Source organism: Aristolochia californica, unplaced genomic scaffold, assembly GCF_029961685.1.
Source record: "Aristolochia californica isolate CCGP_79_NKW_82.1479 unplaced genomic scaffold, dmAriCali1.0.hap1 SCAF_15, whole genome shotgun sequence".
In the NCBI taxonomy this organism is placed as follows: domain Eukaryota; kingdom Viridiplantae; phylum Streptophyta; class Magnoliopsida; order Piperales; family Aristolochiaceae; genus Aristolochia; species Aristolochia californica.
Window position 1 is genome coordinate 20,799,189 of NW_027181826.1, and position 25,295 is coordinate 20,824,483.

Below are 25,295 nucleotides of genomic sequence, written 5' to 3' on the forward strand. Positions count from 1 at the left end.
ACTCCACTTCTGCATTAAAAATCAAAGATGCATTCTCTAGATTTAAAGTTAGATAACCAACATATGATTGTTTGCCAAGTTTTGATGAATGGGAAAAGGTTGACATGGTGTGTGAGATTTTAGAAGTTTTTAATGCAGTTACTAATATAATTTTTGGGAGTGACTACCCTACTTCTAATTTGTACCTTAGTGAGGTATATAGGGTAAAATAAGTTTTGGATTTTCATTATACAAATGAAAATGTTTTCATTATACAAATGAAAATGTTTTCATTATACAAATGAAAATGTTTTCATTAGGACAATGGTTAGTAGAATGAAAGAGAAATTTGAGAAGTATTGGGGTGAATGCAATTTATTAATGGTTGTTGCTTCAGTTTTGGATCCAAGGGTCAAATTAAAGTTGATCGAAATGTATTTTCCAGTGATATATTATAAGGAGGAAGCTACAATGAATATAAATTTAGGTCGACGCACCTTATATGAGATCTACGATGAATATGTATCCTTATATAATGTGGATATTAGAAATGAAAAGATTGTTTCAAGTACTAGCTCTATGGGTGTTTTCACAAGTCTTAAACCTTCATCAAGTTCAGGTTGGTCAAAGTTAATGAGTTATATGAAACAAAAGGATGCAGTTAATTCACCAAGGTCAGAATTAAAAATTTATCTTGAAGAAGGTGTATACAGTTGTGAGGAAACTTCACAATATGATTTTGATGAAGTGAATCATATGAAATTTCGGGTATTATCTAAGACGACAACAGATATCCTTGTAATTCCCATATCCACAGTAGTTTCATAGTCTACATTTAGTGCTGGTGGTAGAGTAATAAACTCATATCGTTCTTCCTTGGCACCAAGTATAATTCAAGCTTTGATTTGTGGCAGTGATTGGGTTCGGGTTCTTCACGGTATAAAGAAAAATCAAAAGGTGAATTTCTTTGATCAATTATTTATTATGATATTTTTTAGTTTTATTTATTAAAATTTTGTTTTATGATTACAGCCCGAGAAGAAGAGTGTAGAGATAATGCTACTAGCTACATGATTTTTCATGTTTCTCTCATCATGGTAATTTTAATATTTTTAACAACATTAAGTAACTAGTAGTGGAAGAGTATTTTTTTATTTGACAATAACTAATTTTATTTTTTTGTTTTTGTCATAGGTGGAGATTTTGCTCATGCAGGGACGTATATTATTTTCTAGCATTAAGAGAAACAACTATAGTTTGTAATTTTATAATGGATTTATAGTTTTTATTTGGGTGATTGTAAATTGATAGTGATATTTCATTTAATTTTATTGTGTTTGATTATTGTATGGAGTTTATTTATAATATTATGCAGTGTATGAAGTGTTTAAACTATTTTATGGAGTGTTTATGCATGTATTATGTATATTGATTATGCCTAATTTTAAGTAGAGGTTATGCCGAATTTTATACAGGTATTATATACATAGATTATACTCAATTTTAAGAAGAGGTTATGCCTCAATCTTATACATGTATTATATATATAGGTTATGCCTAATTTTATGTAGAGTTCATGCCCAATTTTACGTAAAATGTATGTATAATTTTATATATAATTTATTTGATATATATTTTTTGAAATTTTTTAATTGTATGTTGAGGTCCGAGTTCGGTTAAAATTTTTGGGTTCGAGTTCGATAACAATTTTAGGCTCGAGACAATACTCGATTCGAATATAAAAAGGTTCGGGCTTAGCACCCTACTAAGTTGTAACGTTTGAGGATCAATTGGACGGTAATTAAAGGGGAAAAAATTGAATGGGTCGGATTGGTCCGAGAACGATGACACAGGATTCAGTTTTAAGTTGTTCACCGTCGTATACAAACTATGCTTTTTTATCATTTTTTTTATCTATCACCATATTTTCTAAGCGAATCAATTAGATAATACTTAAATATTGAACTTTATTGTTTATTGTTTTAATTTAATTTAATTATATTATTTTATAACATTTTCTGGTTTTTTCTTTAGGGAAGTGTGGTAACACAGAAATGAAAGAAAAACGTAAGAAAGAGTGAAGGAAAGCTATTGTCAGCTGTTTGGAATCAAAGAAAGCCCTTTCTTTCAGACACTGCCCTCCTTTCGCTGTGCCGAATACCCTCCTTAGACGAAGGAGTCTTCAACGAGCTGCAGGTACATCTCTCTCTATCTCACTCTTTCGCTCGCTCGCTCTCGTCAGTGAAATCTCGATCTCTCGTCATTGTCAATGGAGATTGCATATTGGTTCCTTTCCCTTGTTTCCATCCAACATCTGAATGACCGTCAAATGGAGAAGCTTGCGTTGTGGATAACCTTTGACGGAACTCCAGAAATCAGGTCCAAGACATGATTTGCAAAGCAGGAGAAGGGGCCGCAATCTTGTGCCTCTATGGAGCACAAAAAATTCAGATTTCAGACACGATTTTCCCTCTTGTGATCCGACATTTCTCTATTTTCCCAATGTTTTTAGTAATTTTTAGTCTTACTTGCTAATTTAGGAAGTCAAAGGCAATGCAGAGGATTTATTTGAAAGACTAGAGCCATACAATCCCTCTCTCTCTCTGCATACGCTGTTAGGCTTCTTTCCACTGTAATTTGTTGTAGTTGTTTTTGTTGCATGTGCTTGGGTCTGGGACTTAATATTTCGTTGTCGAATGCATCAGCTGGAATTGATATTCTTCCACTATGGGCACCTGCAGACTGCTCCAATTTCATTAAAACTTCATCTTTCATGCATCTTCCAGTTAGAAGTCTAGACTAAGCCTAAAATCGACATGGGTCTAATTCTTGTAGCCATATAATTTGTTGATGAATCTGGAAGGGAGACAAACAAGATTCCAGACCTCTTGATCACCCAATTCAGTTTCAGTTTTCTATATTCAATTTGTGCTCGTCTTTGATTTTTCCTCCTAAGGCTCTCATGTTGCCTATGCCTGTCATGAGTAAAACATGTGCTTGTTTTTGCTTCAATTTACACAAAAACCAGTCATGGTTAAATTTTACTTCTAGCCCACAGGACAATGTAACTCGTGCTAACTTGGTTTCACTTCTATTAAGTTAACTAAAGTTTTTAGTTGTGTTGCATATGCATTTGTTTGGCCATTTTATTATGAGTTGTTCTAGGGAATTGATTAAGAAATTGTTCTCAAATAGAAAGAAAATGACTGAGAATTTTGTATACTTATAATGCTCGTTTTCAATATGTAACTGGTTTCAAAGGACAAGAGAGGCTTGCCTGACTAATTTAGCTATCATGGAGAGTTGGTAAAAAGAAGTATGTATGAGAATACCAAAGTCAGTTTGGAGACAAACTGTCTCTGACATTTTTAAGTGGAGTGTTGGTAAAAAGTTCTTCAGGATATGCACTAGACCTACTATTACCAATGGCTTGAATGAATATAAATGCTGGGAAGAAGAAACATAGAGAATTCAAGTATCGTGGAAGAGACCCACATAGGTAACGAGAATACAGAAGGTTGTTTGGAGATAAAATGTCTTGGAGGGGAACAAGAGAACGGTTTTGCCTTTTTGAGGTCCAAATCTGATTCGGCTATTGTTGAGGGAGAAAAAGAGGAGGAGAGATGCCGAGAAATGAGCTAGATGAACTTGTATTGACAGATTTAGCTTGCCTTCTAGTTTTTCCTGTTTCTTATTTTACTGAATTTTGAGTATCTTATCCATTGAAGACAAATCAGATGCTGCAAACACTTTGACAGGAGGCCCTCATGGAAAATCTTAGCTCCCACAAAAGGTCATTGGTGAAATCCATTAGGGTAGCCTTTGGGGCAGACAGCAGACGGTGTCTTGTTCTGCTGTGCTGTTTTTTGGTTTTTTTAGAGCAAAGTAAGCAAGTCTATTTTGTCACTGGTGGAATCCACTAGGTTGGCCATTGAGGCAGGCAGTGGCTGGTCTTTTGTTCTGCTATTCTATTTTATGATTCCTCTGTAGAGCAAAGTGAGCAAATCTAAGGCAGACAACGCCCGGTCTTTTGCTATGCTATGCTGTTTTATGGTTTCTCTGTAGAGCAAAGTAAGCAAGTTTATTTTTTTAATCTTTTTTATTGTCGTTGGAATAGATAATAAAAATTAAGAGAAACAAGAGAGGAAAAGAAGAAGGAAGCAAGCAGCCTTGGCTGCATTGAAGTTCGCTCTAGAAAGGCATGAACTTCCTTTTTTTATTTCAGGATTTATAAGTGATAATTACAAAAAGGATAAAAATACCCTTCATACATGAAATCATATATCTCCTAAAATACAGCTCTAAATCGAATGAAACTTGAACCACATGCATATGAAAACATTGTCTATCCAACAAACATAAGCTAGGATAGAGTACTGTTGGATTTTTGGAAAAAATTAATACTTCACCAGCTTGTTGTAATTCAAGCACAATGAACCTTTATTTATAATTGAGGAAACAAGTAGATTCCAATCACAATTAAATTACCTTTGGCTCAGTTACACCCAAAGTCTAACACTTAAACATAAGTCCTAGAATAATTAAACAACTAAATATAAATAGAAGACTAACATAACTAAAACACCTTTAACTGAGACTCTTCTGTGAGACCTACACCTGTGAGACTCCTCTTAGACTCTGCAATATTAATTCTGGCTCTGTGAGACTTCTTTCTATTAGAGTAACGTAAGACTCTTTCATACTTGCTCTTCAACACTCCCCCTTAAGTTGAAGTTTATAACATCAACTTGCAAGGAAAAAAAAATTATATCTTCAATATTCTTTTGTTGAAAAAAATTATTCATAGATACAAAATCTTCATATTTTGTTTTCCCCTTTCTTGAATATTTTTGTTACATAAAATTATCACAACATGTGGAACAAAATACCTCTTTATTGTATTTCTTCTTCTACTTCTCCCCCTCAAGCTAGGGATAAAAAAGACATAGAGACCCAACTTGGACAAAACACAATATGAGAGAAGTAAATCACTCCTAGCCATATGATAAAACTCAATACACCTGTCAAACGGGTCATAGTCTGAAACACACTTCTCTCAGTTTTAAAGGTGAAAAAATGGCCAAACTATAGGGCACAACAAAGAGACTATTCATAGCTCAAACACAAATCACCTATTGGATGACGAATAAAAAACTTGACTCGAGCTAGATGTTGAATACACTCCCACACTTCAAAGTAGTGGTGTAGGCGTTGCTTTGATTTTCTTTGAGGAAGACCTTCTCTCGAAGCACCTTCGTCAATTTGAAAGACCTGAATATCAGCCTTTTCAAGATCCTCAACTTCATCCTTGATGGCCAATGCAATCTGATAGCAAGTCTCAAACCTAGGTTGGATATTTCTGACAAAGGACCAGTTGAGGATGGTGAGAGGACCTGTCAACATGCCCTTCGTGGGGCGAGAGGTCATGCTCTTAAGCCATCGAGGACCAGAACACAGTCATGGCCTTGGGGCGGCTCACATGAACATAGATGATAGGTGGCTTCACACAGCGGGACCCGTAAGTCTGCACCCACCCGTTGACAATAAATGTAAAGCCTTGCAGTTGCTCCCCAAAGTACTCTACCATATCACTTCCCTCATCTCTCTCTTTTGGATAAGGTTCTCTCTTTCATACTTGCTCTTCAACAAACACAATATAAGAAATGACCAAAATACCCTGAACTGATATTTTAACAGATAACTTGTTAGCTCACTTGAGACTATGAATTTATTCAAGGACAAGAAATTATTTGAATTAAAATAAGAAGAGAAAGACTGATATTTTTGAAAGAGGAAGAGTGAGGTCTTGAAATTCAACCACTCAGAACATTTGAAACAGTTTCTGACACATCTATTGGTAACAATTTAATGCTGAGAAGATTGTTCCTCCTGTACCCAACAGTTATTACTTTCACCATGTTGTCTTGAGTGAATATCGATCTCTTATTACTCTTCAGATTCAAGTGGTCAATCTGACATTAGAAGCAGCATTGTAGGCCTAAGAACTGTAATCATCAGATGTCAATACCAAAATTAAACCCTAGTTTGCTAATTGACTACTTGACCAGTTCTGGATCCAGTAACAGAAGGCAAAATGCAGCAACTGGACCAGTAGATTGGTCCAAAAGAGGCTCCAAACCTTGTTGGGTTTGGTCCTAAATACTAAGCCCTGGATTTCAAAGAACTGGAGAACCAGCTTTTTCTCCCTGAGCCTTGTCAAAGATTGACACATCACCATTTAGAATGTTAGGGCAAGTAAACTAATCTTCAGAAAGTAAATGTATGTAAACAATGAAAATGAAGAGAATTGTAATAGCCAAAACAAAATGCAAACAGTACCAGGGTGTAGGACAAATACTATTGATCCCAGAATTTAATAAAGGTGAACGATGATTTAGCATTTTTTCAATGCCTTTTACAGAGCTTTCATTTGTTCTATTTTTTCTACTCTGCGAGACGATCCAAAATGCTCAAACCTTAGTAATCAGTGGTCTAACATACTTACGACATTTTTCACTATTTTTTCGGCTTGACATTAGCTCTTAATGTAAGAGATCCTCTACCAGTATCTGCAAATGGTTTAGAAGTAAGACAGTCCAAATATTCTGCATCCCAGGATGTGAATAGAATCATATGCAGCCTTACATCCAAATATAAAAATTACTTAGCTTCTCATGTCAAAGATTTCATTGTGTTGGGCAACATAACTATGGAGAGAAAAGAAAAGGTGTTGCTTTTCTCTTGTTTGGATGCACACGGAAATATGGTTTGATTTTTCATTTCTGTATTTCAAGGAACTCTTCACTATTGTCTTCAATAACCTCTGTGTTCACTCATACATAATTCATTTTCCAATAATGTCTATCATAAAATATTTGAATTCTAGAGTCCTTTAGGATTCTAATTTAAATAAAATTATTTTTAAACCAAAACTTTGATTTAAGTGAAATTTTGATTTAGGATGAAAATGGGATATTACGGTTCTTACTCTTTTTCTGATGAATCTGGAGATAAAAGGAGTGATATTATTGAGCCATGCTGTTTCAAATAAATCAAAGAAATAAGAAAAAACAAGAGCCGTAATATCCCATTTTGAGAAACACACGGAATCGATGTTTCCTACTTGCAGTATATTAATGGGCTTTGAAATAACAGACATGATAGTGTTGGCAGAGTGTGCAACTGTGCTGATTATCCTCTCTGTTAGAGTTATTGTTTAAGTAGCAATTTTGAGGAACCTAACTTTCATTAGGAATTTACTTGTTGTGATTACTCGACTCCTTTTAACTTATGATGTGGGGATGGGTGTAAAATGTACGTGTTTTGTTTTATTTTATATATTCCAGGTCACTCAAAATGGATCCAAAGCTTACTGAAGTTTCTCAGATTTTTGAGCGATTTAAAGCGGCATTTGTCCGGAACGATTTTGAAACCTGCAAAAGACTCCTTTCGCAGCTCAAGGTATGATCCAAACCTAACTACCTCACCTTCTTTTAACTCCTGATGCATGCATTCTTTTAATCTATTTCATGGTGTTGAGATATTGTTCACACATGTATATGGCTGTCAGGACATGGATAAGAAGAATGATAGAAAACCTGTGAAACATCATCTTTATGCTAGTATATTCAAATGTGGACCTGTTTAGTGCCATCTTCCTTTGAACACCCTTTAGGTTTATATAAACTAATAATGTTGGATGCAAATGGTACTCATTATTCCTTTTAGCAATTCATGGAGGCAAAATGTTTTCCCATATTTAAGTTTTTGCTACATTAGTCCCTTGAAATCTTTTTAGTTGTTTGAGTTTAATTCTTAGTCATCATTCCAATTGATCAAATGGACATATGTATGTCTCCTCTGCTTTTGTTTCAATAAATTTATTTTGTAGTGGTCTCAGTTTTTTATTCTTGGACATTTTATTACCCTGCAGGTGTTGTTGACAGAATTTCCAAGCCTTCCGCCATTATTCTACAAAACGCCTAATGCAGTTCAGGAACTGACTCTAGCACGTAATAATCTGGCATAGTGATATTTACTCTGCTTTCTTGATTTATCTAAGAAATTGATATATCATATATTTCATCAAAATATGGAAAAGAAATAACAGACATTGTAGCCTTGGTAGAAAGTGCAAAATGTGTTGATTATCCTCTCCTTTGGAATTCTCGTAGTTTTAGGCAGCAAAAAAAAAAAAAAAAAGTGGTGGTTTTTACTTAAATTAATTATAATCTAACTTCCATTAGAGATTTACCTGTTGTGATCACTTGAATCCTTTGGAACGTCTGATGTGGAGATGGGTGTAAATTGTATGTGCATTATTTTATCTCCTATATTTTTGCTCAATAGTAAAAACCACTCAATATTATGAAACAAGAGCAACATCTACTTTCTTGAGTTAATGGTAAACTGTGGAAAACTTTTTCAAATATTGGATCACAGTCATGTAGTGCACATCGTCATCATCATCGTGTCATTATCACTCTTATTATAACTATTATTGTTGCTGTTGCTGCTATTACTGTTGTTATTGTTGTCGTTGTGTGTGTGCGTTATCATTTTATTATTATCATTCTTATTATGATTGTTATTGTTGTTGTTTTTGTTGCTGTTGTTGCTATTATTGTTGTTGTAGGTGGTGGTGATGGTGGTTTAGGGTGTGGGCATGTCATCATCATATCATTATCATTCTTATTATGATTGTTGTTGTTGTTGTTGTAGCTGCTGCTGCTATTATTGATATTGTTGTTGTTGTTGTTGTTGGTGGTGGGGTGTGTTCGTGTGCTTGCCTGCGTGCATAATGAGCCATTGCCTATATGCGCATTGAAAGGAAACTTGTTATTTACAATCTCACTAATTCTAGGTTGTGTGCACTTGCCAGACTTTGAATGCTTCTAGGATGCTCACTTATTGTCCTTTGGAATAAATTTGATATGCTTAGCTAATTCAGAACTGTTTTAAGTTAGGTACTGAACCAGATCATTGATCAGTTCTGGAATCTGTGACATGAACCGTCTATTCTAGAAATTAATTGTTGTCAGAATTTGTTGAATTAGGATGTTGCCAGAACTTATCATGGCTATTTAACTGAGTCTGCTAGCTGGTCAAACTTCTTGGGGGGTTTTCGGGGATCACTGTGTGATGCCCTTCCATATCTTGTTTGTCATGATGCATACCAGGCCTGATTCAACTTGTATGATGTAGACAAGGTTCTATTGCCTCATCATATGACAGCCATTTGGGAATTGTTTTGGACTCATCCCATCTGATTCCTCTGTGCTTTATCATTTAATAAGACCTGATGCAGTTATTCTGAAAAAAAGAGATCATTTTTTTTTTTTTTTGAAATGGTGATGAAAAAAAAAAAGAAAAAAAACGAGATCATGTTCTTTCTTTGTTTTAAATTCTGTAAGTTCTCTATTGAAATTAAGAATTGATAGAACCTCTTGTTATGTATTGTTGAACACATCTGGAGCTATTCTATTTTTTCAGTGAGTTTTTATGTATTTCGTGTTTAGTTCTAATTGTTGGTAAATCTGCAGGGGAAATCTATGAACATGCTGTTGTTCTTAGTGTGAAAACCGAAGACCAAGATGCTTTTGAGAGGGATTTCTTCCAGCTTAAACCTTATTATACTGACACCTGGTAGTTTTCTACTATTTGCATTTTAACACCCCAAAAACTTATATTACTTCATTTTCTCTTCCTTTTATTTACTCCCTGTTATAAAGCTTTAAGATCAACAGTTATAATTCTATTAGTGACAGAGTTATTATATTCACTATAAATTCTCCTTTTGGCCGTTACTGGTACAGTGGATTAATACCATCCTCTCCTCAAGAGTATCCAATTCTGGGCCTGAACCTTCTGAGACTCCTTGTTCAAAATAGAATTGCGGAGTTCCACACTGAACTAGAGCTGCTTCCAGCAAGTGCACTAGAGAACCCTTACATCAAGCATGCTGTAGAGTTGGAGCAGTCCTTCATGGAAGGTGCTTACAACCGTGTGTTGAGTGCAAGGCAGACTGTTCCACATGAAACTTATGTGTATTTCATGGATCTCCTTGCTAAGACAGTCAGGTGATACTTCATATTTGTGCTGGATAATATCTTTCTGCTTAAATTTGGATGCTTAACATATGCAATATTCTTGAGATATCACTGGTGTATAGAAAATCTTATTACAATTTTCTGCTCTCTTTGCAGAGATGAAATTGCTGGTTGCAGTGAAAGGGCGTATGATTACCTTTCTGTTGCTGATGCCAAGCAGATCATGATGTTCTCCTCTGACCAAGAATTAGCCGATTACATTGGAGTGGTACTGCAGTAATGAACATGTCACAGCTTTATTGTTTTGTCGTCCGTTCACTTTTGTGCTTCTACAGCATATCTTACTCTTTTATTTATTTATTTATTTATCTGTGGGTTAGTTATGCTTCCCATTAGTCCCATTATTGCACCTTCCCACCATTTCTGCTGTTGCTTTGTATAACTTTAATGCATATCCGATCTCTCTTTTTTTCTTTTTCTTCAATGATTTCCAGAAAATGATAGGGCATCTGAATCTAGATTTTTCTTTTATCTTAAATTTTATTTCTTAGGCATCATCTTATTATGTAGGATGTTTCCTGTGATTGCCATTGTGTTTTTCTGTTGATAAGAATGAAGGTTCTGAAGTGAAATGTGTAGAATGGCCTTAACTTTCAGTTCTGGCAGTACCAGTAATTAAGAAGAAATTTCTTTGCACATATAAGTCTTGTAACATTTCAAATTGACTGTTTTTGCATATGAATGATGTTAGATCATTTTTGTCATGTTGATTGCTTACAGGAGCACCCAGAGTGGGAGATAAAGGATGGCTCGGTAATTTTCCAAAAGGCAAAAGAGACAGTACCCTGCAAGGAGATACCATCACTCCAACTCATCAACCAGACACTCAGTTATGCACGGGAGTTGGAACGGATTGTGTAGCCAGCCACATTTTATTTGAAGATCCATTGACAAACTGCAACAACTTACCTCCTATTAACGTTGAGCCTGATCAGATTTATTCATCAGTCTACCATTTGGTTGCGCTGTCTTTTGTCTCAATATGGATTGTGAACTTCTTCGAGTTGAATCCTTCTCTTAAAATTTTTATTTCGGGGATGAAAGAAAAAGAACTGTTGAAACCTGTAACCATTTGGGTAAAAGTATGTTGTAGTCGTACCCTCTGATGCAACTCTCTGATCAGCCATTTAGTCTCCACCATGATTTTCTGATCTGCTCTCGGAAACCAACTTGGACGCCTGCTTCTCCTTCAATCTGGCTGAAAGACACTATTCTTCCCTTTCCAAATACTACTTTCTAGGCACGGAAGAAAAGAAGAGTGGATCTTTCTGTCTTTGCTCTTGGTTATCCATTGGCAGATGAGATTGAGAAAGTTGGTCTGAGTAGTCATTCCATTGCTTCTCTCTTACCGTTAATGGAGAACAAATTTATAGAAGAGAAAGCGCGACGAGAACAATTAGAGTAAAGGGTATTTTTGTAAAAATATCTATGCTAACGAGTTAACTCATAAGCTGATAAGCCGAGTTTGGAATTAAAAACTTAATTAAACCGAGTTTTGTTTTTAGCTGAGTTGGAATGATTTGCTAGCCGACTAAGTGCCACTAAACACGGCCCATGGACGTCTTGAGAGTACAGCCCATCATCGGTTGTAATAAGCGCCTCCAAAAACCTAGAGGCGTGGAAGGTGAACTGCTATCTCTTCTCAGAGGCCGAGCTCGGAAGCCAGGGCCTACCTTTTTGTTCCTCTGCCCAGGTCTTCCATTCTCGCCCTTGCTTCGGTTTGCGGTCATGGCGACGATTGTACCTACTTCAGAGGAGGATCCCGCGCTCGCTGTCGTTCGTTTCACGGCTGACCTCGCCTGGGCCGACGCTGGACCGGAGGTACTCGATTTCATCTCCAACTTTTTGTATGGCATAAAAGTTTTTTTTTTTTTCAGTCATGTTGAAATTGTTTCTAAGCCCTGGTGATTTTTTTCCGAGATACGATAAATTAGGGATAGCTCCGAATCAAATTTGTTTAAACTTTGTTTGTAGATTTCTTCCATTGCTTGCTGGTTCGATGCTTCTAATTTATCTCACAGTATTCGGCTCAAAATACACTGGTCGTCCACCTATTGGTCTGTTGTTGAGCTTTGTCTCTTTCTGGTCGACAATTTATGTTTAATTTAGAAAAAGCTGAGTGATTCTATTCGCTTTCTACTTAAAAGGTGTAAACTCTTGTACCGTTTGGCTGCCCACCGTTTTAGGTGGTTCACTGGATTAACTCCGAGGTGCTTGTGAGAAGTTTTTGATTGATGATATGCTACCTACCTCGTTATGAACGATGGAGGTAGACTTATGCTTAGTCTAAAGCGGATTAATACAGCATACCTTTTCGTTTTGACAGGTTGCGGAACCTCAGGTCTCTAGACTATATGTTGAAGCGCAGGAATTCATGGTTATGGGTAGATGGCTGGATCTGGCTTCTCTGATGCTCACATCAGCTGACCTTGTATGTTCAAGGGTTTCAGAGAAAGGTAGCAATTCTCTTTCTCTTTAACTCTTTTGGTTATGGTAGACTACTGAATTTTAGGCCTTGCAGACAAGCCTTGGAATCCTAAGATAGATGTATTTACATGTGCCAAGTTGTTGATTATCTCCGTAGATTTATTGCGTAACATGTTTCTGACAGCATTGGCATATCTAGCTAATTCATGCTCAATCAGCGGGTAGCTAATAGTCATTATGAAGCTGATATGTTTGACCATGTAAAACATTGCCACTTATGAGGATTTATCTTTCGCTTCCTTATAAAAATTGAAGTGGCTGGAATTACTTGGACGTGGTACGAAGGCCAAGGCTGGTTCATGGTGCTTCAAGTATTCTAATTATTCTCATTTCATTGTTTGGAAGCCATTCCAAGTAAATTGTAACCCACAAGATGAAAGTGGTGCATAATTTTTTTACCGATGAGCCTGTCTGTCCACACAGATATGATTAATACTAGTAGTCATCTTGTGGACTAACCAAAGCTTGTTATTTGTGATTGTGGTCTTAGACCTGGAGTGCATCTTCACTATTATCTGCAATCTTGTCACTAAAGCACAGACTTTGGATGAAGCCTTAGAGATGGCGAAGCTTATTTCTGCCAAGGTCACCCAGCAGCCAAACGATAAACCTGCGTTGCGCTTGAAGATGTAATACTCTAACTTTTATCTTGTAAGTTGTACTTCTTGTAAGTTGTACTGCTCTCGTTCTTTCATCTGACGGCTTCTTCTCGTGATGCAGCTTGTTTAATCTTTACAACCAATTGGAAAACCCCTACAGCCGATTTTTTGTTTACACTAAAGCTCTTCAATTGGCGGTCAATGGTAAAGTTACCGAGCACATAATACCTTCTTTCAAGAAGATGGATGGTTTCTTGAAGGAGTGGAATATAGGAACTTTGGATCAGAGAGAACTCTTCCTCTCAATTTCTAATATCTTAAGGGAAAATAAGAGGTAAAACTTTTTTCTCTGTAATGTAGCTAATTTAGGCTTTTTTCCTGTCATCTCTTTTCTCTTTCTCACTCATATATGGCGGGATTTTACTCGTTGAAATGTTATGTATAGAGAAGATTGACTGAGTGGAATCGCAATTTAACTGAAGTCAAACCACGGGAAGTCTCGATTATAAAAATGAACTTTAGACTTAAACTAGAGTAAGGATTGTTCAACACAAGGTGTTAAGTGAACTTGGAGCATGTGAAATTATTTTTCCTGTTTCATAAAACAACTTCAATATGATCCTGTTTTTCTTCCTTACACTCAGGCTATTGATCATTGTAATCCAAATTGTAACTTCTGCAAACATTACCTTCTGCATTCTTTGTAATTTGTTAGGTAGGTGTTAAAGTTGTCCTCCATGTTAAGATCACTGAAGCTTGACTTCTCTAATCCTATGTGGAAAATCCCTGTCTATGTTGGGTGAGCAACTTTAGTAATAGAAATAAATTGGAAATAAATTTGGAAGGAAATTGCACAAGCTGTGTGAGTGAACTATATAAGGAGGGAGTCGAAGAGAAAGAAAAAGGGAAGGTGTAGTGGTGGAAAAGATGGTTTGGTAGGAATATAAACACTGTCTAGTTGAGGATGGGGTTTAATTCCTTCAACTATGTATAGGACAGATGGAAAATATTGATAGGAGATAAGACATTTCTATAGGAAAAATTATCTGACTTTTCTCTGTCTGTTATTTCACTAAATAAAATAAAATACTTGAAATCCCTATTCTTCTACTTTACGAACAAAGGCTTTTTCAATAACATAGATCGTCGACAAAAAGAGATGAACACCATCATCTGGGCAGTGATGAAATCGAGTCTTTGATTCGACCTGGATCTGAGATATCTGCTAACTGTCCAGGATCCACATGTCAAGAGAAGCCAACCCTTTGGGTTTCCTATTCTTGTTCATGCCTGCTGAATTGGGCCTTCCTAAATTTTTTATCTCCTAGGAAGTAACTGTCTGCTGATTATCTCAAAAAGGAATGGTTATTAGACCCTTTTCTGCAGTGAAGCAGACCGCAATGATCTTGTGTTGTAGAAGCAAAATGATCTATCACGTCTGAAAATATCAAGAATAAGCTGATTTTTTTAAAATATCAAATTACTTTTCAAGGATAATTTCATTTGGCTCTTAAATCGATTTCATTGTCAACTTGCAGCGCAGGAAAAGATTTGTTCAATTTTTTGGCAAAATACTTAGCAACTTTCTCAGGGGAGGATGCATATACGATGAGTGAAGCCAAGGAGGAAGCTGCACGGGCCATTATAGAATTTGTGAAGGCACCTGACATGTTTCAGGTACTTTTGAACTTTCACTTGTGGTTAAAAATGCACAGTATATGGTATTATTTTCCTCTATTCATTCCATTTATAGGATTCTAGAAAGTTACGTTCTAAGTTACCCAAATAACTCTTATTGCTTTAATGGAGAAGGTAAAAAAATGAGTTAGATACTGATCATAATTTGAAAAATACACCGCATTTCTTGTTTCTCGGTGTAAGGAGCTTCTGGAGGTTTAGATATATGCACATTCTAGTTTTGACAAAAATTTCTCGTGCAACAGTAACTACTTTTCTAATTTTCATCTGGTTAGGGAGCCCTGCTCATTCATCTTGTACTTCCTGCAGTGTGATTTGCTGGAAATGCCAGCTGTTGGGCAATTAGAAAAAGATGCAAAGTATGCATTAGTATATCAGCTTCTGAAGATTTTCCTAACACAAAGGCTGGACGCCTATTTAGATTTTCATGCTGCAAACTCTACTTTACTGAAAAGTTATGGTATGGTTTATTTATCATCATCCACTTTATTCATTTCTATTATATTCTTTTAGCTTTTCAAATCATTTTGGTCTATATATAACAAATGTTCTCCACAGGTTTGGTCCATGAGGACTGTATAACAAAGATGAGGTTAATGTCGTTGGCTGATCTTGGGATGGATGAATCTGGTGAAATTCCATATGCTGCCATTAAAGATGCACTCCGTGTATGCAGCAAACCTATAGTTTTTGAAAGTTTTCATTTTTACTTTTTTTTTGTTTTTGTTTTGAGAAAGCATTTCATTATTATATCCCTGTTTACCTTGTTTACTCCGTGGTTGTCAACAGATTACAGATGACGAGGTTGAGTTTTGGGTAGTCAAGGCAATAACCACAAAGCTGTTTGACTGTAAGATGGACCAAATGAATCAGACTGTGATTGTGAGGTAAATCTTGCTGTAGTTTTTTGTTTTCATCATGGTAAAAGATGTACTATCATTCAACACTAAAAAATGATAAAACATCATATTGAACAGGATCATGATATTGCTGATTGATCTGTTGTAGACTTCCTTCTTGGAAGTTTCAGAGGGAGTGTAATAACTGTTTTTGGTTTTGTGGCATCTAAAGAATATGTATATTTTCGAGATTATTCTCTAGAATTACATGGCGTTAATTGGGCCTTTCTCAATAGGCCACATGAGAGGGTTATTTGTGCGAGGTCTTGAGTTCAAGTTTCAAGAGGGTAGTGGGTTTCAACATTCAAGAGAAAAAAATTCATTGCATTAATTAGATGTGTACTTGCCTATGTGTACCATGTCATATACGACCACTGTTAATTTATAGGAGGTCATATTCTAAGATGGGTGTCAAAATGCCTCTTTGTCCTATTTCAAAAATAAAAATAATCCTTCTATATATAATTTAATGTCTGTGTTATCAAGTAGTCATCTTTTACTTCCAAATTCTACAATCAAATGCAAATATAGTTATGTGGTTTGAAGGTGAATCAGGGTTCTTTCTGCATGCAATTTTCACTTAAATTTCATACCATAGAGTCTAAAGTTTTTAATTAAAAATAAATCACTTATGAAACTTATTTATAAAGACACCTTGTCTTAGAACTAAATATCACGAATTAAAAAGTGTCTGTCAAGGAGTTCAACATTTCTGAAGTTGTCATTTCGAACCAGACATTAATGGTATTGATTCGGTTAGTTGAGGTTATAGATTGTATTTTTCTTGATTTTATTCATATTTGACATGCAGCCGATGCACCGAGCGTGTTTTTGGAATAGAGCACTGGAGTACTCTCAGATCAAAACTTGGAATGTGGAGGGTAATATTTCAACTTCCCATGTGGAATTTTGGTTTTTTTTTTTAATTCTGTATCCATTAGAACTGAGTTTGGAAACTGAATATATTCAGCTAGTGAATAGGTAACCTCTTTTATGAGCAAGTGGCCTCTTAAATGCCGGTAGACCGACTGTTGGGGCCTTGACCTTGTTTTTATAACTTGTTGGTAATCTTGGGAAGTTGGCAGTTTCTATTCCAGACTTTACCAAGCTAATCTTGATGATGGCCTTTTTTTTTTTTTTTTAATTTGTTTGTACTTTTTTCTTTTTCTTTCATAATTTTGAAGTCCATGCCTTCTCATTTCTGTTGTAATTCTACCTATCTCTGAGTTTATGATATCTCTGTGTTTTTCTTTTCTGAAGAGTAACATTGCAAATGTCATAAGCACCATCCAAACAAACAAATGGACTGAGGAAGGAGCGCAAGCCATGCAAGGCTCTTTGACGCGATGAGGAAGTTTTGCAGCCTTTTTCTTATTGGCAGACTCCACCTGGTTTCGTGTTGAATATTTGAGATTTGTTGCTTGCATTACTCTCTCAACAGGGAGGTTGATGTAGACATGGTGAGAAATTGTTTCTGAGTTGTCTTGGGAGATTCCAATTTTGTTTAATAGAAATGACACACGGGACGTTTGTTACCACCCGTTTTTCTCTTATATATCATATGCAAGAATAAGATATATAATAAGTTATTCAAATTACATGAAAATTGATCTAGAGATAACTAAACAGTATAGCTGCTTGGAGATATTTGTCAATTCAATGGTGGTCTTTAGTTATTGTGCCATTGCATTGTTCATCACTTAGATTAAATATTTGCATCAGAATCTTAAAGGCCTTTTTTTTCTCTCTTCTTAACTCCGTTTTCTTTCCTCGATCAAAAGATGTTCCCACTTTATCAGTAAAAAATAACAAAGAAAGCGTCCACACATAAAGAGGTCGATCAGTACGTTAAGGTAAGCTCAAGGCCAAATTCCTTCTATTATTTACTTTATTTCTCCTCTTCGTCGGGTTTGCTTCCTTGCAATTGTCGCCTGACAAGTGCAGTATAGATGCCGTTCTTGCTAAGGAGACTGTCATGGTTACCACTTTCAACGATTTGCCCGTCAGATATAACAGCAACAGTGTCTGCACTTTTAACAGTTGAAAGTCTGTGGGCAATTACAAGTACAGTCCTGCCCTTCATTAGAGAGTCCATGGCATCCTACGTTCAGAAAAAAAAAACACAGTTAGCTAACATGCTTGAATTAATCTAAACCTTTCATTCACATAACCAAATCAAGATTCTTTTTTTTTTTTTTTAGAAAACTCACAAAAAAATCTAGATATATGCTTGTGATAACATTCAAAGAAAACCATACAACTCAATACCAACATACATATCCTGTGAAAAAAACACATTGTATCCCTCTAGAATTCAAGAGTAGGCTCAGCCTGTTATTGAGCATGGGTGGACGATTATGGTATTGCGACATAATCAGGACCATTAAAATCTGATAATACGTATTTTATACTGGACTGATGTTCTATCAGAGACTAAACAATTATGAAAACAATAAAAAAATCTGAGAGACGACATATCTTTGTATCATATCAGTACTTATAAAATCTGTTATACATTGGATGAAACTCAATATGTCCACCATGATTGAGTAGGGTTTTCCATAACATTATAAACACAAATTTCTGACTTCTCTGACAAGCTATTGTGTGTAGGCTTTAAGATTTATCACAATTTTATGAATGAGGGTTGTGGAAATAGGTCTCAGGGGATGATACCAACCATCAAGCATAAAATTATCGTTTCTTTCTCTTATCTTGTTGTGACGAAAGAAAAATTAAGCTAGTTTTAGAATCCAATATGCCTTGAAAGTAAAAGAAAACTGTTAGTCCTCAAGTATACATAGAGGTTTGGAACAAAATTCATAGTTGGCGGTCGCAAACCTGAACCAGATATTCACTCTCAGCATCCAATGCACTAGTGGCTTCATCCAACAAGAGAACTCTTGGATTCATCAGCAAAGCTCTTGCAATTGCGATTCTCTGCTTTTGGCCACCTGACAGCCTAACACCTCGTTCTCCCACATGAGTTTTATATTTTTCAGGAAATTTTGAAACAAACTCATGTGCGTTAGCCATTTTCTGAAATTCATTGCCAAGATTTCCCATTAGGCAACAAAACACACTAAAGGAAGGATTATTTGTGAGCTAAAATACTCAAAAACCTTACAGCTGCATTTTCGATGTCAGTGCTATCTGCTCTGCCATCAAAGCCGTAAGCTATGTTTTCTTCTACAGAACAGTTGAAGAGAACAGGTTCCTGGCTAACTATACTAACCTGAAAGTTCAGAATTGAAACAAATAAATCAGCCAAAAAGACAAACAGGTTGAAAGCATGCAAAATTATAAACTAATATATCACATAATCGTTTTTCATTATCTTATTAAAAAAATTATACTTGTAAAACCTTGCAATTCATATTCAAAAGTCCCCAAGACATGGTCTCATTCATTCCATCTATGTATGCAAATACAGAAAGTCAAATGAGAGAAGGGAACAAACATACATGCTTTACAAAATTCACCCACCTAGATCCTATTCGAGACTTAACTGATCTCAGATAGGGTCTGTCATTTCATTTGATGAATAATTGCTTAGTTCTATTGCAGATGTATTTGGCCCTAAGCATTTCTGTGCATAAGTGTTTCATGATCCAGTAGACCTAGGTTTTACCATCCTTATCAGGTAAAGTGCGAAATTGCTCTATATTATAAATGTTTAGTGCCACAAACTTTACCTGCTTGTGTAGATGACTGTGAGATATTTCCACTAATGGAACTCCATTTAGCAAAATCTTTCCCTTAATTGGGTCATAAAACCTCTCAATTAGGTTAGCTATTGTAGTCTGCACCAGCAAACAGGAAAGCATGAGGACCACGTTGTAAAAGTTTGGTATAGTGGCAGCAAAGATAAAAGCGAATCAAGATAGTTAGGTTGTAAGGAAAATACTTTTCCACCACCACTTGGGCCCACTAGTGCAACTTTCGACCCTGGTGTCAATCTTAGTGTTATTCCCTGCAATTGATAAAATATTTGCTATATAATATCCAATTCATTTTAATTGTGCATCATGAACATCCAATTTTTTTGCATCACCAATGACTAAATGATAAAGCATGTCCTTCATAATCATGAACAATGTCTCCAGAAATGCATGACAGCATGAGTTTCTGACTACTTTTTGTGCAGAATGATGGCACTAGTAAAATTCATGCTCAAAAGAGGTCTTCAGACACTGTAGAAAAAAAAACACTTTTATATCTTCTAATTGGGAAAAATCGGATTGTTAATTGACACGAACGCTATCATGTTTATGATTGATGCAAACCAGTTAAACAATGAAAGATGTAGCAGCACATAATGTTACTGTGTTTATGGGTTGATGCAAGCCAGTTTGACAATTATGATGTAGGAGAAATCCAATTTCTTTCTCAAGTTTTATTGTTTCATCACTACCATCCGATTCACTATCTGTGAAGGAAACTACTACCACTTCAAAAGAAGCAGCATCCATACATATGATATTATATTAAGTTAAGGAAACTAAGTAGATATAATTATTACCTTAAGTATCATGTTATTTGGACGAGAAGGATAGGCAAACCAGACATCATCTAACTGCACATCACCGTCTTTTTCACTTCCATTAAAACAACAATATGGATGAATTAGAAGAAGAGAAGTTAAGTATCAGAGATACAGAAAGAGAAAATCTGCCAAAGAAAGCAGTACATTTCAATATATCTTACCCTATGGGACACATATTTCCAGAATTTTCCATAGACGATTGGCGATCAAGAAGCTGGAACACTCTCCTACTAGCTCCAGCAGCTTTCATAGCCGTTGTATATAAGCTCGATAAACCAGATACTGATGAACCAACTGTTGGTATGGAAAACAAACAGAATCAGAGTATCAGCGTGTGACACCCATCAGTTGCATTCTTTGTGGATAAGTTTTAGTTATATGATTCATCAAGAGAGGACCATCTATGAGAAGCAGCTAACCAAAAATCATAATATCACTTATTACTTCTGATAGTGATTACCTGTAAGGCTGTAAAGAATAAATGAGGTCAGATCCCCAGTTGTCATTGAGCCAGTAATTGTCAAGTTAGCACCATATATCACTACAGCAATGACTGATAGTGTGGAGGCAGCATTCAGTCCTCCAGAAAACATACCCATGACCTTCTGTGAAAGATAATTGAGTAGCATGTTTTTAGACTCTTCCAAAGTTTTCCTTTCATTGTTAAAGAGATCCAAATTTGTGAAACATCAGAAAAGGAAACTTACAGCCTGTTTTAAACCCAGATTCAAAGTTTCATCCACTTTCTCAGAATAGCGTGAAATTTCATATTCCTCCTGGGCAAACGATCTCACAGTCCTTATTGCTCCAAAAGATTCCTGCATGCAAGCTTTATTTATTTTTTTATTGCTTTTATCTTTTTATAATACAAAAAATATTATACCAATGCAGTTTACCTCAGCAATAGAAGAAGCAATTGCTGCAGCAGATTGAGTTTTATGCGAAAGATCACGAAGAAACCGCCCAAATTTACGTACAGCAACAGAGATTGCAGGAACAACAGCAAGAGCCAACACTAATTGGCAATAAAAGAAGATTGTAAATGCACCAAAAAAATATGTATATGATGCAGAAAATGGGTGTAATTTACAAATAAAATGTGGGTCACATGCATTATATAGTCAAGCAAAGAGATGCAAGTACAAAGGTCAAGCAAAACAAAGTTATTTTGAGTTGTTTTACAATCACAAAATTGGAACTGTATCAGTAGAATTGGCAAAACAGTGCGCCATACTTACAAGTTAATTTCCACGATGTTGCAAACATGAACCCAAGACCAATCAATGCAGTTGTTAAATTGCGAAGTGCCTCTGACAGATTAGTGGTTGCAGCATTTTTTATGATCTGTGTGTCTTCGGATAGCCTGCTTAGGAGCTCCCCGGTTCGGGTAACATCATAGAAGGCTATTTCCTGATTAATCACTTAGATAGTCATATACACAAAATTACGAGAGAGAGAAAGTTTGACACATAAAGGATAAGTCCTCACCTGGTGCACCAGGTGACTGAATAGGTTTTTCCTTAGACGAGCAACGACCCTTTCACTGGCAGAAACAAACAGCCATGCTCGCAATGCAGTGCAAACCGAACTGACAAAAAGACAAACTCTGTCAGAAGCTCTGAATCCTGGTCCATGAAAATATGCTTATATGATTGAGATATTCTTATCATAAATTTTTTATAAGTGGGATAGCAATGATAGACACCGGAGGACAAATTTCCTGCAGGACCCTGGGGGATGCCTTTCTTCAGTAAATCAACTAATAGAAAACAAATTACATTTATCGAGAGAGAGAGAGAGAGAGAGGCCATGAATCTCACTAATGCTGGAATAAGGAATTACCCTATAACTACTATCAGCACAATGGCTAAGATGGTGTGCTTGACAGCATCTAGAGCTTCGCCTTGCTGTTCAGGTGTTCTGATATCTCCTGAAACAATGTCTATTATTTTTCCACCATATTTTGGCTGCAAAATACAATGATAACTCTTTTGAGGGGCAAAAAACACAAAAACATAGAGGTCATACAAGAAATTAAATTTTAGCAGCTTGAACTTACCAAATCTACCTGATACAGTATTTATTTTGTTAAAAAATGTTCATCATGGTCGTCTTTAATAGTGATATCCAACAAAGGAGCAGAATTGAAATTGGATCAAAATCCCATGACAATGAAGATGAAATCGAAATGACAAAAGTAGGACGAATGTAAGAACTATCAGCAATTAGGATTTCAACAATGTCTTATCATGTGGATGATGAGACAACCCCGACAATTGACATTGTACAGGATTAATCACACCTTATCTTTATCTTAACCTAAAGGAGTCCTAAACTTGGCCTCTTCATGGCAATGGCAACTTAAAATTAATCACAGGTTTCAGACCCTTCTTTTGGACAGTCATGGTGCTTATATAGGTGTTCAACAGTTACAACCATTGAGTACCAGCTCAGGATGGCTTTATTGAAGCTCAACCATAAACTCAAGCCAGTTATGAAAAGGTCACACAAATTTTTTTACAAGAAAAGCAGATTCCACCTGCTACACACTTGGAATTGTACAAGAAATTAAGATAACTCATATTATCTACATAATAGTTAACTGGAAGTATTAGTTTTTGAAGAACACTTACAACCAAAAGATTTGTAGTTGATGCTATCAGCAATGCAACAGTGGCAAAAATCAGTTTGACTGCATCAGGCTTTGCCTGCAAGAAGGGAAGATACTTAAGCCTTCTGATAAATGGAGCTGCAACAGAATATAACTGCAAACAGGCTGACACTTACCAAGAGAAGAACTCTGCCAAATCCAACATTTGCAGGCTAAAACATCAACGAAACAATCAGTACCTTGGGTTAAATGACCAAAGCTGCAGCATATAAAGTAAATGCAAAATAAAAAATCAATCACCTGGACCGCATCACCCTGCTCAAGATCTGTAGCTTGACCATCAACCTACACAGAGAAACTATTATGCACTTGTTGTCCATCCAGTTGTTTGTCAATTTAGTAGAAGAAAAACAAGATTGTGCTGTAAAATATTCTTTGTAATATATGTAAAAGTATTGGCAGTTTGATCAATCAAAGTGGAGGACTGAGGGCAAGCTAGGATGTCATATAAGAGTTGAAGGGAAGCTTAACCAACTGAACATAGAAATTGAAAAGTACCACAGACTATAGCAGAATGCTTCTAGATGTTCTTTTTGCACTCTTTCGATGTTCTTGTGTTTTACAAGCTTGCCCTATCTTGACCGGAAGTTTTTATCAAGGAAAATTAGCACCAACAGCTACATGAGACACCAAAAGTTCTCTAAAGACCACCAAACAAATCCAAAATGGTTCAATGCAAGACTTCAAAATCCCAATGGCAATAAGATTCTCTAAGAACAAACTCAAGCTCGAAATCTGAGACTAAATTTGTAACCGATTAACCACTGGTAGGAGTTCTACCCCATAAGCAGACAGAGCCCCACCTCGATCTGCTTTTCAATAGCAGTGGGATGACTGTTGATAACATCTGAAGAGAGCAAAGATAGCAAAACTCGAACTGAAAAATAGTCGTACTAAATGAAATAAATGAAACAGAAAACTCAACTATGAATCTCCAACCCAAGTAAAGAAGAAATAAGGGAAAAGGAAGACAACGCGATTCAGTTAATCAAAGTCACTGAAGTTCTTCAACCAATAAACGTCGAAGTATTTAAGACAGTCAACTTTGGTCGTCGTCCATGTTTCTTTCTTGATTAAAATCCCAAAAGCAAAATATAACTGCTGAGAACGACATTAATTTATGATTTGCACTGGTTCAGGAAAAACAAAAAAAAGGGGGTACCTCTCTATTCAGAAGAGGAATTCTTCCACTAGCCAAACCACTGCTCCGCGAGAAGTCTCTCCCCATCGAAGAAACAGAACCCAGAGCTGCGGTTGCAGTTCAGAGAGAGAAACAGTATCTTAGCCAGTCAAATGATTCCAACCCCTTATATAAGGATTTCTCCTTGGGACCCCAAGATCGTCTCAAAGGGTAATTCACAAGAAAGTGAAACGAGTGGCGAAAACAAGTGCTCAATTACACATGTAGAAAACCCGGAAAGAAATGCAATATGCATTTGAAATTGGAAACATTTTTGTCTTCTAATAACTCTTCATTCATCTAAACAGAATCTACATGGTCGATGTCCAGACAAGAGATATAAAGTGGGAAATCAATTATTTGACCAACGAGCAGGTGGTGGTGGATGAATCGATGCTTCAGTTTGTCGTTTGGTCCAAGGAAGCGTGAGGAGTGACATAGCTTAAATTTTCCAAATTTTAAAATTTTACTATAGTAAATAAGAAGAATTTTTATAAAGTTGTTAAAGAATTGTAATTATAAAAACAGGTGTATATCTTCTTTGTCCTCTATCTTAATAGCTAAAATTCCTTATTATCACCTTCCCTTGAAATTTTCATCTGGTGATTACGAAGATACAATGTCGGCTCTCTTTTATAACAGTCCAAAGTTTGTAAAAATCAAAATTACCTACTACATTGACTCAGGTATTTGAATGATAATGTAAGCCAAAGTAAGTTTTTGGAAGAGAGAAATTGACTGGAGAGCAAAAATGAAGAATAGGGACAGCACGAAATGAACTGATTCACGCGCAAAAGGAAAGTGGAGGTATAAAATCCGATTCGGATCCAAATCCGAAATAAAAAGGGATTGAATCAAGTTCATGGCTTTTTGAAATTTAATATCTCGACAGAAAGCGGGGTAGAGATTCTCGATGACCCTGATTGCGCAATCAAAAGCATCTATCGACTATTGATTGCTTCTTCCGTCCGCCAACGTCAGATCGGCCACTTCTGGACACTTTTGAGAAGAACTACCGGTGCAGCTTAGCGTTATGACAGTGGCGGGCTCCCTTGTCTGAGCAACGCCTGTGTATTTAACCAAGTCGTCACTGCTCCATGAATGACAGAAGCACTTGCAGAAGGCAG

At 36.1% G+C, this 25,295-nt stretch overlaps 3 protein-coding genes across 4 annotated transcripts; 2 read left to right on the forward strand and 1 right to left on the reverse strand.

Moving 5' to 3' along the window:
* The first annotated feature begins 2,065 nt into the window (after positions 1-2,065).
* Positions 2,066-11,186, forward strand: LOC137951548 (26S proteasome non-ATPase regulatory subunit 8 homolog A-like). 2 transcript variants are annotated; one of them, XM_068798277.1, is made up of 7 exons: positions 2,066-2,175; positions 7,326-7,440; positions 7,913-7,991; positions 9,522-9,624; positions 9,795-10,058; positions 10,185-10,296; positions 10,809-11,186. In XM_068798277.1, the coding sequence occupies exons 2-7, from the start codon at positions 7,336-7,338 to the stop codon at positions 10,947-10,949; spliced, it is 804 nt and encodes a 267-aa protein (XP_068654378.1). In that variant the 5' UTR covers positions 2,066-2,175; positions 7,326-7,335; the 3' UTR covers positions 10,950-11,186. The 2 variants fall into 2 exon arrangements, with proteins under 2 accessions (XP_068654378.1, XP_068654379.1); XM_068798278.1 differs by having other exon boundaries at positions 10,185-10,304; positions 10,809-10,923.
* Positions 11,187-11,714: 528 nt separating this feature from the next.
* LOC137951398 (uncharacterized) lies at positions 11,715-17,324 on the forward strand. Its single transcript, XM_068798018.1, has 10 exons — positions 11,715-11,909; positions 12,415-12,544; positions 13,066-13,204; positions 13,296-13,508; positions 14,713-14,851; positions 15,182-15,332; positions 15,431-15,540; positions 15,662-15,759; positions 16,583-16,652; positions 17,032-17,324. The coding sequence occupies exons 1-10, from the start codon at positions 11,817-11,819 to the stop codon at positions 17,119-17,121; spliced, it is 1,233 nt and encodes a 410-aa protein (XP_068654119.1). The 5' UTR covers positions 11,715-11,816; the 3' UTR covers positions 17,122-17,324.
* An 82-nt stretch (positions 17,325-17,406) lies between these two features.
* LOC137951397 (ABC transporter B family member 25) lies at positions 17,407-24,384 on the reverse strand. The gene is made up of 17 exons (XM_068798016.1): positions 24,151-24,384; positions 23,229-23,273; positions 23,105-23,140; positions 22,951-23,025; positions 22,160-22,284; positions 21,806-21,905; positions 21,556-21,727; positions 21,214-21,332; positions 21,025-21,135; positions 20,778-20,922; positions 20,479-20,611; positions 20,294-20,369; positions 19,679-19,744; positions 19,467-19,574; positions 18,899-19,006; positions 18,613-18,810; positions 17,407-17,872 (listed from the first exon to the last, which is right to left on the reverse strand). The coding sequence occupies exons 1-17, from the start codon at positions 24,214-24,216 to the stop codon at positions 17,660-17,662; spliced, it is 1,896 nt and encodes a 631-aa protein (XP_068654117.1). The 5' UTR covers positions 24,217-24,384; the 3' UTR covers positions 17,407-17,659.
* Between the last annotated feature and the right edge of the window lie 911 nt (positions 24,385-25,295).